This window comes from Portunus trituberculatus, chromosome 47 (genome assembly GCF_017591435.1).
Source record: "Portunus trituberculatus isolate SZX2019 chromosome 47, ASM1759143v1, whole genome shotgun sequence".
NCBI classification, from domain to species: domain Eukaryota; kingdom Metazoa; phylum Arthropoda; class Malacostraca; order Decapoda; family Portunidae; genus Portunus; species Portunus trituberculatus.
This window is the reverse complement of record NC_059301.1, coordinates 30,733,912-30,751,411: the sequence shown is the minus strand read 5'-3', so window position 1 is coordinate 30,751,411 and position 17,500 is coordinate 30,733,912. Positions and strand designations below refer to the sequence as shown.

General features: G+C 40.9%; 1 protein-coding gene across 1 annotated transcript in view; it reads right to left on the bottom strand.

Moving 5' to 3' along the window:
- Positions 1–17,500, bottom strand: part of LOC123498066 (Down syndrome cell adhesion molecule-like protein Dscam2) — a 94,761-nt gene that overhangs the window by 11,262 nt on the left and 65,999 nt on the right. Inside the window, exons 2-4 of the mRNA XM_045245153.1 lie at positions 16,177–16,421; positions 10,256–10,412; positions 7,727–7,888 (exon numbers count right to left, since the gene is read on the bottom strand). Coding sequence (XP_045101088.1) covers positions 7,727–7,888; positions 10,256–10,412; positions 16,177–16,421 — 564 coding nt within the window. The remainder of the gene's footprint in view (positions 1–7,726; positions 7,889–10,255; positions 10,413–16,176; positions 16,422–17,500) is intronic.

The window sequence follows — 17,500 nt, the reverse complement described above, 5'->3', positions numbered from 1 at the left end:
GTTTTTGTATTCATTTTTTCCTTCTTCTGCATTCCTTCATCCTTCTTATTCCATCTTTCCTCTTTTGTTAAGTTTCATTCTCTCTCTCTCTCTCTCTCTCTCTCTCTCTCTCTCTCTCTCTCTCTCTCTCTCTCTCTCTCTCTCTCCGTCAGCGTAGTAATAATATTTTGCTCTTTCACTTCTATCTTGCCTCTTGTTTTGCGCGTCTTTTCTTCTTTGCTATGTTTCATTTCCTTTGCTTTTGACTGACTGCTATCATTTTCTTTTCTTCTCATGTTCTTACTGGCCGGTATTGTGGCTTGAGTGAATCTGTCACCGACAGCTTGCCACCGCTCGGCCCCTGACTTGAGGACACGTCACTGGGTAAAGTATTGGTGGGAGGTTGTCGCGCTGATCATGAGTTGCTGTTCCTGCTCGTGTGATTGGAGGGCAGCAGGCGTCAGTCATGTACGACGGCCCTTTCATCGCACCGCAGCAGGATCTCGAAGAAGGGTTTGTCATTTTCAACCTTAAAATTAGTTGTCATGAATCTTTTTCTTTTTTTTTCATCTTAGTTTCTCCTTGCACTAAGGAACTCAAGATTGGTGTGTCACTTCAAAGCTCTCAAGATAAAGAGATGTCATTAAATCTTTCTTTCTTTTAATTTCTTTTGTTTTTTTCTGGAACTTTTCATATATTTACCTTCTTATACAAGTCTTCTTTTTTGGGATTCCATTTTTTCCCCTAATAATTCTTTACTAAAAAAAATTTCACATTAAAATTCATAATGTTACTCTGCTTCATTTTTACTTTTTTTTTTTTTTGCCCGCATCTTTTATATTTTTCTTTTTGCTTTATTTTTTTTTTACTAGCATCAACTTTTTTTTTCGGATAATCTATTTTTTTCTTCATTTTCATTTGCTCAAAACAATTTCACGTTAAAGTTTATACGTAATGTTTCCCTGCTTTAATTTTCCGCATCCTCCGCCTCTCTCGATTCAGCATCTTCCGAGCCTCGTAAACCATCTTCCCTTCATCTCATTTCACGATTCCTTCCCCGTACTTTCCCCAGTTTCAATATTCATTACTCTCCTCACTGCATGTTCTTCCTCTCTCTCTCTCTCTCTCTCTCTCTCTCTCTCTCTCTCTCTCTCTCTCTCTCTCTCTCTCTCTCTCTCTCTCTCTCTCTCTCTCTCTCTCTCTCTCATCACAAGGACAAACCTGTTAAATCGTTTTCCCTTAACTTTCTGTGAAGTCTCTACCAACCAACCCCTGCACTCTTCCCTAGCACTCATCTGTAACCTGCTTGTCTGGGATCCTGGCCGGTATGTTTAAACATTTTCTCGTCTACTATTTTTCAATAACTACAGATGATTAGTCGAGTTCTTACGAGTGTCGTTAATACTAGTGAAACAGAATCCTTGTTAGACTATCACTAGATTCGAGGAAATATCCTTGAAAACAGAGATAACCTCCAATAGTCACGTTTTCCAAGAGTATTTTGCTTACTGATGATGCAGAATCCCTTTCACGCTATTACTGGAACTTTATAAGTACATGAACATATATTCAAAGACATTGATACTTTCCAATAAACCTTTCTATATATGTATAGCTGACTTAAGACGCCGAATGTTTAAGAATTAAGACCCTTATCATAATAATATAACACACACGTGTTATCAGAGGTCCTTCGTCTCATTTTGGCTTTCTTTTTTTTTTTTTTTTTTACGCGGACAAAAAAAAAAAAAAGGATAGAAAAAGGCCCACTTGAGTGCTGGCTCTCTAAAGGGTGACAAAGCGTCAGCCAAAATTAGGGAGCAAATACCTCGATACCTCCCTCTTAAAAGAAGACAAGTCGTAGGAAGTCGGAAATACAGATGCAGGGAGGGAGTTCCAGAGTTTAGCAGTGAAAGGGATGAATGATTGCGAGTACTGGTTAACTCTTGTGTTAGAGAGTTGGACAAAATAGGGATGAGAGGAAGAAGAAAGCTTTATGCATCGAGCCCGCAGGAGGAGGAGAGGCATGCAGTTAACAACATCAGTAAAACAGTTAGCATGAAAATAGGGATAAAAGATAGAAAGAAATGCAACATTTCGGCGGTGAGAAAGAGGCTGAAGACAGTTAGTCAGAGGAGGGGAGTTAATGAGACGAAAAGCTTTTGATTCCACCCTATCTAGTAAAACTGTGTGACTGGAACCACCCGAAACATGCGAAGAGTACTCCATATAGGGGCGGATAAGGCCCTTATACAGAGTAAGCAGTTGGAGGCGAGAAAAACTGGCGGAGACGCCTCAGAACACCTAACTTCATAGAAGCTGTTTTAGCAAGAGATGAGATGTGAAGTTTCCAGTTAAGATTATGAGCAAAGGACAGACCGAGGATATTCATTGTGGAAGAGGGAGACAGTTGAGTGTCATTGAAGAAGAGGGATAGTTGTCTGGAAGGTTGTGTCGAGTTGATAGATGGAGGAATTGAGTTTTGAGGCATTGAAAACTACTAGATTTTCTCTGCCCCAATCGGAAATCTTAGAAAGATCGGAAGTCAGGCGTTCTGTGGCGTCCCTGCGTGATCTGTTGACTTCCTGAAGGGTTGGTCGTCTCTGAAAGAACGTGGAAAGATGTAGGGTGGTATCATCAGCGTAGGAGTGGATAGGGCAAGAAGTTTGGTTAAGAAGGTCATTAATGAATAATAGAAAGAGAGTGGGTGACAGGACAGAACCCTGAGGAACACCACTATTAATAGATTTAGGAGAAGAACAGTGGCCGTCTACCACAGCAGCAATAGAACGGTCGGAAAGGAAACTTGAGATAAAGTTGCAGAGAGAAGGATAGAAGCCGTAGGAGGGCAGTTTTGAAATCAAAGCTTTATGCCAGACTCTATCAAAAGCTTTTGATATGTCTAACGCTACAGCAAAAGTTTCACCGAAATCTCTAAAGAGGATGACCAAGACTCAGTAAGGAAAGCCAGAAGATCACCAGTAGAGCGACCTTGACGGAAGCCATACTGGCGATCAGACAGAAGATTGTGAAGTGACAGATGTTTGAGAATCTTCCTATTCAGGATAGATTCAAAAACTTTAGACAACCAAGAGATTAAAGCTATAGGACGGTAGTTTGAGGGGTTAGAACGGTCACTCTTTTTAGGAACAGGCTGAATGTAGGCAAACTTCCAGCAGGAAGGAAAGGTAGAAGTCGATAGACAAAGTTGGTAGAGTTTTGCCAGACAAGGTGCAAGCACGGAAGCACAGTTTGAGAACAATAGGAGGGACCCCATCAGGTCCATAAGCCTTCCGAGGGTTTAGGCCAGCAAGGGCATGGAAAACATCATTACGAAGAATTTTGATTGTAGACATGAAATAGTCAGAGGAGGAGGAGAGGAGGACAAGCCCAGAATCGTCCAAGGTGGAGTTGTGAGCAAAGGTTTGAGAAAAGAGTTCAGCTTTAGAGACAGAAGAGATGGCAGTGGTGCCATCAGGATGAAATAAAGGAGGGAAAGATGAAGAAGTGAAGTTATTTGAGATGTTTTTGGCTAGATGCCAGAAGTCACGAGGGAGTTTGAGTTTGAAAGATTTTGACATTTTCTATTTATGAAGAGTGTTTGGCAAGTTGAAGAACAGACTTGGCATGATTCCGGGCAGAGATATAAAGTGCATGAGATTCAGGAGATGGAAGGCTCAAGTACCTTTTGTGGGCAACCTCTCTATCATGTATAGCACGAGAACAGGCTGAGTTAAACCAAGGTTTAGAAGGTTTAGGTTGAGAAAAGAATGAGGAATGTACGCCTCCATGCCAGACACTAACACCTCTGTTATGCGTTCAGCACAAAGAGATGGGTCTCTGACACGGAAGCAGTAATCATTCCAGGAAAATCAGCATAATACCTCCTCAGGTCCCCCAACTGGCAGAGGCAAAACGCCAGAGGCACCTTCGCTTTGGGGATCCTGTGGAGGATTGGAGAAATAGGACAAGATACAGAAATGAGATTGTGATCGGAGGAGCCCAACGGAGATGAAAGGGTGACAGCATAAGCAGAAGGGTTAGAGGTGAGGAAGAGATCAAGAATGTTGGGCGTGTCTCCAAGACGGTCAGGAATACGAGTAGGGTGTTGCACCAGTTGCTCTAGGTCATGGAGGATAGCAAAGTTGAAGGCTAGTTCACCAGGATGGTCAGTGAAGGGAGAGGAAAGCCAAAGCTGGTGGTGAACATTGAAATCTCCAAGAATGGAAATCTCAGCGAAAGGGTAGAGGGACAGAATGTGCTCCACTTTGGAAGTTAAGTAGTCGAAGAATTTACTATAGTCAGAAGAGTTAAGGGGAGAGATAAACAGCACAGATGAATTTAGTGTGAGGGTGACTGTTAAGTCGAAGCCAGATGGTGGAAAATTCGGAAGACTCAAGAGCGTGGGCACGAGAGCAAGTTAAGTCGTTGCGTACATAGACGCAACATCCAGCTTTGGATTGAAAATGAGAATAGAGAAAGTAGGAGGGAACAGAGAAGGGCTACTGTCAGTTGCCTCAGACAGCTGTGTTTCGGTGAGGAAAAGAAGATGAGGTTTAGTAGAGGAGAGGTGGTGTTCCACAGATTGAAAATTAGATCTAAGACCGCGAATGTTGCAGAAGTTAATGTAGAAAAAGTTGAGGGAGGTGTCAAGGCATTTGGGGTCGTTATCAAGAAAGGCGTCCGACCTGGGGACATTTTTGGTCCCCTCCCCAGAAGGGGACTCCGAGGCATTGATTAGAGTTCCCATTTTTCTTTTAAATTTTTATTTTGAAGTGAAGGGTGTATGAGTGGTAAGTGCATGTAGTTTTGTGTGAAGAAGGAGAGTTGTCTTTAGAGGGTAGGCTGTGACTACCCCCTTGAGTTGAGACACAAAGGGAAACGTTCGGCGAGATCACAACTAGCTTTAATGGAAGGTTCACAGCACCCCCTGAACTAGTGTTATTAGATCTCCCTGGGAGTAAGTTATTGTTTCGGTAGGAGTCTACTACCTCCTCCAATAATAATAATATGATGTAATGGAAATTATTGTAGGTTTTCAGAGGTGTTTTCATGATCTCATATTATTTTTCCTACTGTTATTGTCACTTGCATTGCCATATGTCCTTCATTCTTATTCCGGCTTCTAATGATAGATTATTGCATTCAAAGATTTCAGAATTGTTTTCGTGATTCTAGTGATAAGATAAATCCTTTCATTGGTAAACTCATCCCTTGCTCATATCCAGGTCTCGTATTTATAAAAACTTTGAACTCCCTCAGGAAGATGACTTTCAAAGGCTACAAAAATTATCAGTCACGTTCTCAAAGGCGTCTCACCATTCATGAAGCAAAAAAAATAAAAAATAAATAAATAAAAAAATAAATAAAAAATAACTGGCTAACTATCATCAGTATCGAAGAAGCATCCTTGAAAACCGTTTCCACTAGACTAGAATCTGATAAAAATTGTAGAGACGCTGAAATGTTTGAGAATAAGGTTCACAGAATTTCCAAGAAATCATTTCCATGGATTCTCTCTCTCTCTCTCTCTCTCTCTCTCTCTCTCTCTCTCTCTCTCTCTCTCTCTCTCTCTCTCTCTCTCTCTCTCTCTCTCTCTCTCTCTATCTATCTATCTATCTATCTATCTATCTATCTATCTGATGGTAATAAGCAATTTCAAAGGACTGTGTGGAAAAATTACGCAGAAGAAGCGAAAGAAGTAAGAGTAGATGATTATTGAATTAATAGCTGTCTAAACATTTCCGTAAGTTTATTTTTCTATGGTTTTAGAAAAGTTAACTGATATTCTCCAAAGATTTCCATATGATAATCATTTTCTAGACAACTCGAAAAGTCAATAATTCTCAACACATTTCCATCAGTAGACTGTTTTCTATAGATCTCAACACGTAAATTGTTTTCTATATATAGCTTACAATATGTTAACTGTTCTCTGTATACACATTCCAACGAGTTGACAGTTTTTCTTTACGTTAACCGCTGCCCGAAGATGTCCATAAGTAAGCAGTTTTCGGCATATGTAATCCAATAACTAAACTCTCCACTCAAAATAAATTTCAATAAGTCGATTTTCCCTATGTATACCTTCAACAAATTACACATTCTGAACATATTTCCGTACACTAACAATTTTCAACACAACTCAACACGTCGTCAATTTTCAACACATATTTAAACCTAATGCTTTTCTATACAATCAAGCACGTCAGTAATCCAACAAATTTCCATGCGCTAACAATTTTCAATAATCAACACATCGACTATTCCCAACACATATCCTAAGCTAACAATTTTCTATACATTTCAACGAACCAACAATTCTCAACACACTACACTACAGAGATACCGTCAGTCAGCAACATTCAATACAACGTTATCACTAGACATCTGATCCCCACACAGTAAATCCTTCTCGATAACTCTGCTGTTCTCGCGCTTGTCTGCTGCTTCATCTTCCCATACGAGGGTGGGGACGCTGCTGCTCGCCTTGCACAGGAGAATAAGCTGCTCCTGTCATGGCTTTAACGATCCAGGCGGGAATCAAAGGCTATTTGTTTCATCAGTTCCCCTTCCATTGACTTTTCTTCTTACCATTGTTCGCGTGCCTTGCCTTGCCTTACCTCTCTCTCTCTCTCTCTCTCTCTCTCTCTCTCTCTCTCTCTCTCTCTCTCTCTCTCTCTCTCTCTCTCTCTCTCTCTCTCTCTCTCTCTTTCATCCTCTCTCTCTCTCTCTTAACAAAGATCTTCACTTTTGTATTTATTTTATGTGCAGCAGTAATCAAGTTGTTAGTGCAGCGGCAACAGGGACCTTTAAAGGAAGATTACACAATTCTATAGTGGGGGATGGTAGTGGAAATAGGCTGGCATCATTTTATACATGGACTGCCACGTCCTCTTTTTTTATTTATTAATTAATTTATTATTATTATTTTTTTTTTTGTTATGTTGCTATGTGTTTGAGTAAAACATATTTAAATCAGGCTGATGATGAACGCAGACTTTATAACATATGGTGTTGTGGTTTCTCGCGGATTTTGCGTTCTTTGTACACTATGGATGAGAGCAAAACACATATGCATATAAAATACACACACACACACACACACACACACACACACACACACACACACACACACACACACTTCAGCAAGGCTCACACTAAACTGAGAGCCATTAACTGTTAGTTCCTCTCTCTAGATTAACCTTAGTTTTAGTGTTAAGCCTCCCATCAAACCGAATGAGTATTTTTTGTGTAAAAACTGCCATATCACCGTTTACCATTACTACTACTACTACTACTATTACTATTATCAAAAACACACATACACCAAATGATCTTCTACACAACATTTCACTCTTCCAGAATAACAATCATGTAAACACTTTCTTTTTTTTCTCTTCCTTTTATCAATTTCTTTCTTTTCACTCTCATCTCTCATTCTCTCTCTCTCTCTCTCTCTCTCTCTCTCTCTCTCTCTCTCTCTCTCTCTCTCTCTCTCTCTCTCTCTCTCTCTCTCTCTCTCTCTCTCTCACACACACACACACACACACACACACACACACACACACACACACACACACACACACACACACACACACACACACACACACACACACACACACACACACACACACACACACACACACACACACACACACACACACACACACACACACACACACACACACACACACACACACACACACACACACACACACTAAACCACACACACACATGGACTCACCACCATGGAGGGAAGGATATACGTGGCGAGTCTCCTCCAGGTGCCAGGATGTGACGGACACAAACTCCCGCAGGTAGGAGGGCACCACGCACTGCAGCACCGCCGTATTGCCAGTCATCACCAGGTGGTCGTACACTTGCACCTGATACTGCCCCACAACCACTGGAACCACTGAGAGAGAGAGAGAGAGAGAGAGAGAGAGAGAGAGAGAGAGAGAGAGAGAGAGAGAGAGAGAGAGAGAGAGAGAGAGAGAGAGAGAGAGAGAGAGAGAGAGAGAGAGAGAGAGAGAGAGAGAGAGAGAGAGAGAGAGAGAGAGAGAGAGAGAGAGAGAGAGAGAGAGAGAGAGAGAGAGAGAGAGAGAGAATCTTTGTTAGTTCATCCATCAAAACTTCTAGCATTAATGCATCTTCTTTTAACTACTGCATATACTTTTTTCTACATTAAATAAATGAAATACGTAGATAAATCTTTGGTAGTTTACCACAACAAGAGTTTTTAGAGCTTCTGCATCTAATTCTCATATTTTTTTAGGCACAAAGTCTCGCAGTGATGAGACGCATGAGAAACGTTTTTGAAGTTCTCATTTGAATAAAATAAAGTTAAGAGTTTATGTAATAGACACACATGCATAAAAAATAGAGAAATTAATAAATGAAAATTTCCTGAGTCTTCTTAATTGCAGTAATGTTCTATAGAGTAACAACCATTCCCCGTATTCTTGTTCATAAGAACATAAGAACATAAGAAAAGAGAAAAGCTGCAAGAGGCCGCCAGGCCAATACGAGGCAGTCCCACTGTGTTTAAGCTACCTAATTCCATCTATCTTCCCCATCCATGAACTTATCTAACCTTCTTTTAAAGCTTCGTATTGACTTGTTCATCTTGCCAGAAGTCCCCTACACGTTACATATTATTAATCTGAAATACGGAGCAGATCGTACCCTCCATCAAGCAAGTTTTCCGCTGCTGGAGGCGGCACAAGAACCTGCAGTAAATTAAAAAGCCCAAAGGCGCAGTACTTCTTGATGAAAGGAACCAGAGAGAGAGAGAGAGAGAGAGAGAGAGAGAGAGAGAGAGAGAGAGAGAGAGAGAGAGAGAGAGAGAGAGAGAGAGAGAGAGAGAGAGAGAGAGAGAGAGAGAGAGAGAGAGAGAGAGAGAGAGAGAGAGAGAGAGAGAGAGAGAGAGAGAGAGAGAGAGAGAGAGAGAGAGAGAGAGAGAGAGAGAGAGAGAGAGAGAGAGAGAGAGAGAGAGAGAGAGAGAGAGAGAGAGAGAGATTACTTTGATACTGAGAGATACAAAGAAAAGAGAAAGGCTTAAGGTATGCAAGATAAGGAGGAGGAAAGAGACAGTACAAAAGTGCTGAGTAAATGCAGCCTATACAGAGGAAATATCTCTATCTAGTGGAACTACACTTTCTTCATCTTCCCTTCCAAGTTACTATTGACAAACTTTAGCCTGGTGATACAAATAGACGTAAAACTGTGTGTGTCTGAGTTCGTGTGTCTTTTCTTAAGAGTAGCACTTTCCGATGCTGTCAAGATACATTACTTATTTCAACTATTTTTTTTTTCCTTTCTTTTCATGCATTTCTTATAACAAGTTAGTTTTCCCATCAGTACGTCACTTGCAAGCCATGGTGACGCTCTTCGGTGATAACTGAGACGGAGTAAATGAATGAATGGTGCCTGCGTAACAGAGTACAAAGGATGCAGAGTCTTCTAAGAAGCCTTTGAAGTCTCGGACTAAATGGTTAACGTGGATGGCTTTGATATACGTCTTGGCTTCTTGAATGGTTTTACGAAGGGAGACACGTCGGTGGCTTTGATTTCAATAGGTGTGTGTGTGTGTGTGTGTGTGTGTGTGTGTGTGTGTGTGTGTGTGTGTGTGTGTGTGTGTGTGTGTGTGTGTGTGTGTGTGTGTGTGTGTGTGTGTGTGTGTGTGTGTGTGTGTGTGTGTGTGTGTGTGTGTGTGTGTGTGTGCGTGCGTGCGTGCGTGCGTGCGTGCGTGCGTGCGTGCGTGCGTGCGTGCGTGCGTGCGTGCGTGTGCGTGTGTGTGTGTGTGTGTGTGTGTGTGTGTGTGTGTGTGTGTGTGTGTGTGTGTGCGCGCGCGCTGGTCTGCGGATCCTCATGAACATTATGAGGTTTTAGTCAATTTTATTTCAATTCATGAAAGTGCAAGAAGTAATTGTAAAAGAGAGTGCGGGTATTTAAAACGAAGGGCATCATTAATTTCACTGACTTCCTCCACAAAAGAAAAAAGAAAAAAAATCTGATTAAAAACCAATTATTTTCTTCTTTCCATAAATCAGAAAAGAGAAACGTAGACACAAAGAAAATATACAAAATCCTGGTGAGAGTACACTTTCTACGAATACAGACAAAATTAAAAGCCACAAGGTGGTAGAAGTCGTAGAACATAACTTGGGTACATCTTGCGTAGTATAAAATAGGTTCGTTTCCCTCGACTTATATGAAAACACACACACACACACACACACACACACACACACACACACACACACACACTCACCTGCCCTGACGATAGTGGGCGTGGCCAGCAGGGTGCCCACGGGGGAGGAGGCGCGGCAGGTGTAGACAGCGGAGTGCACGCGAGTGTCGTAGCGATGGGCGGGGAAGGGCGGGAATACAAGGGAGCCATTGTCCGCCAGCTGCAGCAGTCCACTCACCTGCGTCAGAGCATCAGGTGTTATTATCTCTCGTATGGAAGGCAGAGGTAAGTGGAGGTAAGTGGAGGTAAGCGGTTCCCCCAGGCGATCAAGTGCGCGCAGTTATCATTGCGCTGGAAATAAAGATTAGCGCTCCGATTACCTTCCTCCTCGACAGTCCTCACTAGAGCCCCACCTGAGCCGCAGGGAGTCGTCTGAAGCATTAAGTAAAGGCGACCTAACGTTGCTGGTCCCACACGACGCGACCACCATCTCATCTATGAAAAAGTCTTTTATCTTCTCCCTTTCCGTGTCTTCCAGGACTGTATTTTTAACATTCCGCTGTCTCAACTCGACTATTTTCATCAGGCTCCAGTGGATGTTATTTAGATTTCAATGGTGTTCATGATTCTAGTTCTAGTGTAACACAGAGAGAAAGTAAAAATTATTATGGGAACACACTTAATTATCTTTGTGGTTTAAAAAAAAAGTCTTTTTACGAAAAGAATGTTGAATACACGAGGGAACGAAAAACAGTACACACTTTTTGGAGGTGGAGTTTCAAATTCAATTAGCCTATGAAAATACTTGACAAAAATAACGATCAATAAAGATTGAGAAAACACTGGGCCAAAAAAACACTGGAAGATGGAAACGAAGAAGAATGAGGAAGGCGGGAAGATTGAATTAAATGAAAAGTCATTATTGGTGATGTTTAAAAAAGAATCCTGGACAAGAATCCTCATACGAAAGTTAAGTTCAATCAGTAAATTTACATCGTTAGAGAACATTTTTTTTTAACAAAGAAAGTTTATTAAGCACATTCACCAGTAAAGAAAAGTTGTATATATAGGAAAAAAAATTCAGATTAAGTTCATTAAGTAAATTCCCCAAGAAAGGCAACTTGAGTTCATATAGTAAAAAGTTACGTTTATTCAGTAAACAAATAAAGTTTCTTCAGTAAATTTACCAGAAAAGACAAGAGAAGTTTATTCACTAAAGTTTATCGAATGTATTCATCAGGCAAGGCAAGTTCATTCGATAAAGAGAAATGAAGTTCATTCAGTAAGTTTTAGCAAGTAAGACTAACCAACACATCCTGACGTCTGAAGTTGGGACATATTCGTGCAGACACAACTACATTACTGGCCATTAGTTATTATGGTACAAACAAAAACGGTGGCGGTGGCGGTGGCGGTGGCGGTGGCAGTTGTGGTGGCTGTGGCAGTAGCGATGATGATGGTGATGGTGCTGAGACAAAGCTCTAGGATCCTCAAACGCTATAGTACTTCACTCTGATTAACATCAACAAGGTATAGTGAAAGTTATTGGCGGTTTTCAAGAATGCTTCCATAGTTCTAATGATACTAATGATAGTTTAACATGGATTCTGCGTCATAAGTGGGTGAAAATATTGTGAAAACCTGACTGTGGTCTTTGAAGATGATACTGATGAAAGTGAATGGGCGTATAATATCATGAAACCAAATTTACTTGTAACAAAGTACGAAGGGAAGAGGTATGTTACTGTTAATAAAAGAAAAAAAATCCTTCGTTTTTTGCAAAGACAAGGAAACCAAAAATAAAGCAAGAATACCAAACAAGACAAAAGCACTAAGGAAAACATCAAACAAATAGAAAGGAAGGAATGCACATGACACAGCATATAAGCGAAGACTTGTTGATCTGTTACGGAAAGATTTCAGAGAGAGAGAGAGAGAGAGAGAGAGAGAGAGAGAGAGAGAGAGAGAGAGAGAGAGAGAGAGAGAGAGAGAGAGAGAGAGAGAGAGAGAGAGAGAGAGAGAGAGAGAGAGAGAGAGAGAGAGAGAGAGAGAGAGAGAGAGAGAGAGAGAGAGAGAGAGAGAGAGAGAGAGAGCGAACAAAATTAATGGAATGTCTCAGTGATGCAAAGAAACTGGAGGCTGAAGCAAATTGAGGGCAACTCTAAAAAGATAGAGAAAGAAAAGAAAAAAAGGAGTTACTGAGCTTCCCGCATTATACTCAATAAATGATACAACTTCCCCGTACGTATTTCCAAATGAAGAGAGAGAGAGAGAGAGAGAGAGAGAGAGAGAGAGAGAGAGAGAGAGAGAGAGAGAGAGAGAGAGAGATGCACCCTGTAAAAATGAATTATTGAATGAAATTAAATTGGACTTTACAGAAAACGAGGCCAGATCCAATGAATGTATAAAATGTCATATGGAAGCGAACCGCAAATTTTTAACTGACTGGAAAAAAAAAAAACGGTTTGGTCTATTCATTAGCGATAAGAAACAATGAGATACAAAGAAAATAAAAAAAAAAAAACACGTGGGTTGAGGTGAATCAATGGTTTGCGCTCTTCATCACTGCAAATGTTAAAATAATGTCATCTGAAAGGATACAAAAGCGAATCTAAATTTTTTAATCCATGTAGGTGTGTGTGTGTGTGTGTGTGTGTGTGTGTGTGTGTGTGTGTGTGTGTGTGTGTGTGTGTGTGTGTGTGTGTGTCCAATGCCACTGATCAGCGAAGTTCAGCACAAACCCATTAAGATGAAAATATATCAACAACAAACTGAGACAAACTGTACGTAAGCAAATAAATAAATAAACACGGCAAGAATAACAACCAAGTAAAACGGACGCGTCGAGGTGAGGTGAGGTCTAGCAGCATTGGGGAAAAGACCGACCGCTACGAGTATTCGAAGTGCGTGCCGCTAACAACAAATACTACCTTGGAAATTGTGGACACGTGAAACGGTCTTGGTAAACAGAAAACCATTAAAACAGAGCACCAGATGGTAAATACAATACACAAAACAGCACTAACGCCAGCATGGAAAGGACAGCCTATGTTCGAGAGGCTCGGTACCACCATTATACTCACCCACCACCACCACCACCACCACCACCACCACCACCACGGAGCTTATTCTCATACCATTTTTTTCCCAGTATCTTATCGTGATTACGTTGCAGAAGCTCTCGTGTAAGGGAATTATAGTTTATCTATCTATTTATTTTTTTATTATCTTTATCTATTCATTTATCTATTTTATTTATTTATTTATACATATTTATTAATTTATTTACTCATTTTCTGTTTATCTATTTCTTTATTTATTCATTCACTTACTTATTCATTTAATATTATTTTTGTGTGAGTGGGATGCTAGTATGATGTTGTGGGTGAAAAGATTTAGTGTATGGTGTTTCCAATGTTGAAAAATGTCGTTTTTTCTTTCTTTTTTTATGTATTTTCTGCTTCAAAAAGACCACCTAGTATTGTAGTGCGCTATATTTTGAAACCTTGCACTTACTGAATCATGTACAAAAAACTAGTGATATGTAAATATTTCAAATCTCTTATTCATCATGAATTCTACATACATGAGAGAGAGAGAGAGAGAGAGAGAGAGAGAGAGAGAGAGAGAGAGAGAGAGAGAGAGAGAGAGAGATGGGAGAGGGGAACGTCCATTAAAATTTGACTTATTACTTCTGTGGTCCTTGGAAAGTTTTGATGTGGAAACAAAAAGTCAAACAACACGGACCCAAAATGAGATAACGAAATAAAATAGTGAGCCATCTCAGGAGACAGACTTGTAAATCCTTTTAAACTTTCTAAAATACTGCATAAAAACACCAAGACCACAGAAGACCAAGAACGAACCAAGTGTCAAGATTAACGAGGAACAGTCAAAGTTAGAGGTTGAGAAGTCGAGTATCTTTCATTTACAACTGATTTTAATTGTTTTGCGCTGAAGTCCTCTGCTCCGACAGTCTCGCTAAACCTGACAAGAACACGATCCGAGCCACAAAAGTAACAAGGTACAGACGGCTATGAATGAAGGTGAAGTCAAGTAACCGAGTAACTTTTTCCACTGACTCAGCTGCTTTGTGCTTCCTCTGATTTTCATTGTTTTGCGCTGAAGTCCATCTCAACCTCTGTTCCGCTGACATCTAATAGAAAGACCTGACAACTTATATACGTCCCTAGAAGACTGCACGACTCAGGATTACTCTTCCTCAACATGCTAAGTCCACTCTGTCCAGCTTACAATCTTACAATACCACAAAATTGCTGGAATCATAACACGTTGTAGGACAAGAGTTACGTCCCCTGTATGTTCTTCTAACGATCTCCCACAAAAAAGACCATGTACAGAGTCATAGAAGATTACAGGACACAAACTATATCCCTCCTCTCCAACACAGCCGGTTTTCCTACTACCAACCATTACGAAAACCTAAACAATTCGTAGATTCTCGGCAGGGTCCATAGCACAAGAGAGAGAGAGAGAGAGAGAGAGAGAGAGAGAGAGAGCAAGTGTGGTGACTCAATTATTGACCAAGACACCAAGACTCTAACAAGGAGAACGACTTTGCAATACCGGCAAAGAACGAAGAACAAGATATAGGGTGGAGTGACAAGGACAGACACACACAACGAAATGTAACCTGAGAAAACAAATGCGGGTGCCATTTCAAGAGAGAGAGAGAGAGAGAGAGAGAGAGAGAGAGAGAGAGAGAGAGAGAGAGAGAGAGAGAGAGAGACGTATGTAGGTGGGCGAGGATAGTGTATGGAAATAGCCACACAGTATTTACGAATATTAATTAAAAAGAGAGTATGGAATATGAATAGATGTATAAATATAAACTGTCGGATAAAATGAGATTCTTTACGCCAAGCTTAATATGGTAGAAAATGGGAAATCGTAGTTATAGGTTAGACCCGAATCGTCACGTGAGATATTTCAAACGTGTTATCAGCGTGCCAGCAAAATAACACGATTATTGAAACGAAAGAATGATGTGAATGGTTTGAACTTAGAGGAAATGGTAAAAAAAAAAAAAGCAGGGGATGAAAAATTAATGTGTGTGTGTGTGTGTGTGTTTCAATGTTTGATCTGCTGCAGTCTCTGACGAGACAGCCAGACGTTACCCTACGGAACGAGCTCAGAGTTCATTATTTCCGATCTTGGGATAGGCCTGAGACCAGGCACACACCACACACCGGGACAACAAGGTCACAACTCCTCGATTTACATCCCGTACCTACTCACTGCTAGGTGAACAGGGGCTACACGTGAAAGGAGACACACCCAAATATCTCCACCCGGCCGGGGAATCGAACCCCAGTCCTCTGGCTTGTGAAGCCAGCGCTCTAACCACTGAGCTACCGTGTGTGTGTGTGTGTGTGTGTGTGTGTGTATCTTGGATGTAATTAAATTATTTTGTCTGTCAGTTTCTCTCTCTCTCTCTCTCTCTCTCTCTCTCTCTCTCTCTCTCTCTCTCTCTCTCTCTCTCTCTCTCTCTCTCTCTCAATAATAGTAATAATAATAGTAATGGTAATAATAATAATAATGATAATGATAGTAATGGTAATAATAATAATAATAATAATAATAATAATAATAATTATTATTATTATTATTATTATTATTATTATTATAAAAAAGGAGAAAGCAGAACATACGAAACTATAACAAAGAATTAAAAATACATAAAGTATCAAAAAAATTCAAATATTTATAACTGATGACAAAAAAACGGAAAAATGTACAAAACCAACAGCAAATAAAAGAAAAATGTATAATTCAAAACAAAAACAATGAAAAAATATAAACTACCAACAAGAGAGAGAGAGAGAGAGAGAGAGAGAGAGAGAGACAGCACCACACACATACTGTAATGTCACATCCACAGAGAACCAGCCACTTAACTTACTAATAATACTAGACAAGAGAGGGCAGGTACTCCTTCCCTACCCTCATTGTTTAGTCACCAGCGCTCCCCGATGACTTACTTGACTCAGCGGGCGACCATCAGCGAACGTCCAGCTGATGGTCGGGTCAGGCATGCCTTTCGCCACGCAGTCCATCACCGCGCCAGACGTGTTGGTGAAGTGCAGTTGTCTCGGAGGCTCCTCGATGAAGTGCAAGTCCTGGGCAAGGTGCACGCGGTGTTGTGGGCTCCGCGGCAGACGGTGGGCTTGCGGTGGTTGAGGTGGGTAAGGTGGGTTCAGCAGGTCCGTGGAGAGTCTTGTGTCGCCTGAAGTACAGACAAAGGTTAGGTTAGGTTAAAGGGTTAAAAAGTGACCTGTGTTTGTCTTAGGTGAGGTTGGTTTGGGTGGATTAGGTTAAGTTAGGTAGTGTTTGGTTAGGTTAGTTAGTTGTTTGGTTGGGTTGGGTTAGATTAGGATTGGGGTTGGGTTGGGTTGAGTTAGGTTAGGTTGCGTTAGGTTAGGATTGGGGTTGGGTTGGGTTGGGTTGGGTTGAGTTGGGTGTAGGTTGGGTTGGGTGTAGGTTGGGTTAGGTTAGGATTGAGTAAGGTTAGGTTAGGTTAGGTTGGGTTGGGTTGGGTTGGGTTGGGTTGGGTTGGGTTGAATTGGGTTAGGTTAGGTTAGGTTAGGTCGCGTTGGGTGTAGGTTGGGTTAGGTTAGGATCGGGTAAGGTAAGGTAAGGTAAGGTAAGGTTACGTTAGGTCGCGTTGGGTATAGGTCGCATTGGGTGTAGGTTGGGTTAGGTTAGGATTGGTTAGGGTAAGGTAAGGTAAGGTTAGGTTGAGTTGGGTTGAGTTGGGTTGAGTTGGGTCGGGTATTCAAGTGATGTTTCGTATTGTTTTTGTTATCATTTTTCTTACTTATTTCTTTGTTTTTAATCAAGCATATGAGCGATCAAGAGTATGAGTAATAAAGGTTAGTTGTGTTGTGTAGGGTACGAGTGGGTTTGCCTTTTATTTCTCCGGCTGTCTTTCCTAGTTTCTTTTGTTTTTCTTCAGGTGATGTAGATATAAAGGTCCATTGAGTGTTACGGGAAGACATGGGTTTGCTTTCGCAGGTTGAATTTTCTTTCCTAGTTTCCTTATGTTCTTATTTCTTTTCCCCTTTCCAATACACCATGACGCGCGCAATACATACAATCACCATTAAACACAACAAAAGCACCAAAAATCATTACTTTCCGTCATACACCCACGCCAACACGTAAACACCACAACTGCCATTTACACAGCACACCAAAAACAATCACTGCTGACTGAGGAAAAAACAACAAAGGTGAGAGGGAGAGAGGGAGAAAGAGAGAAAAAAGCGCGCCATAACAACAGCACCACATTTTCCTGACACGCGC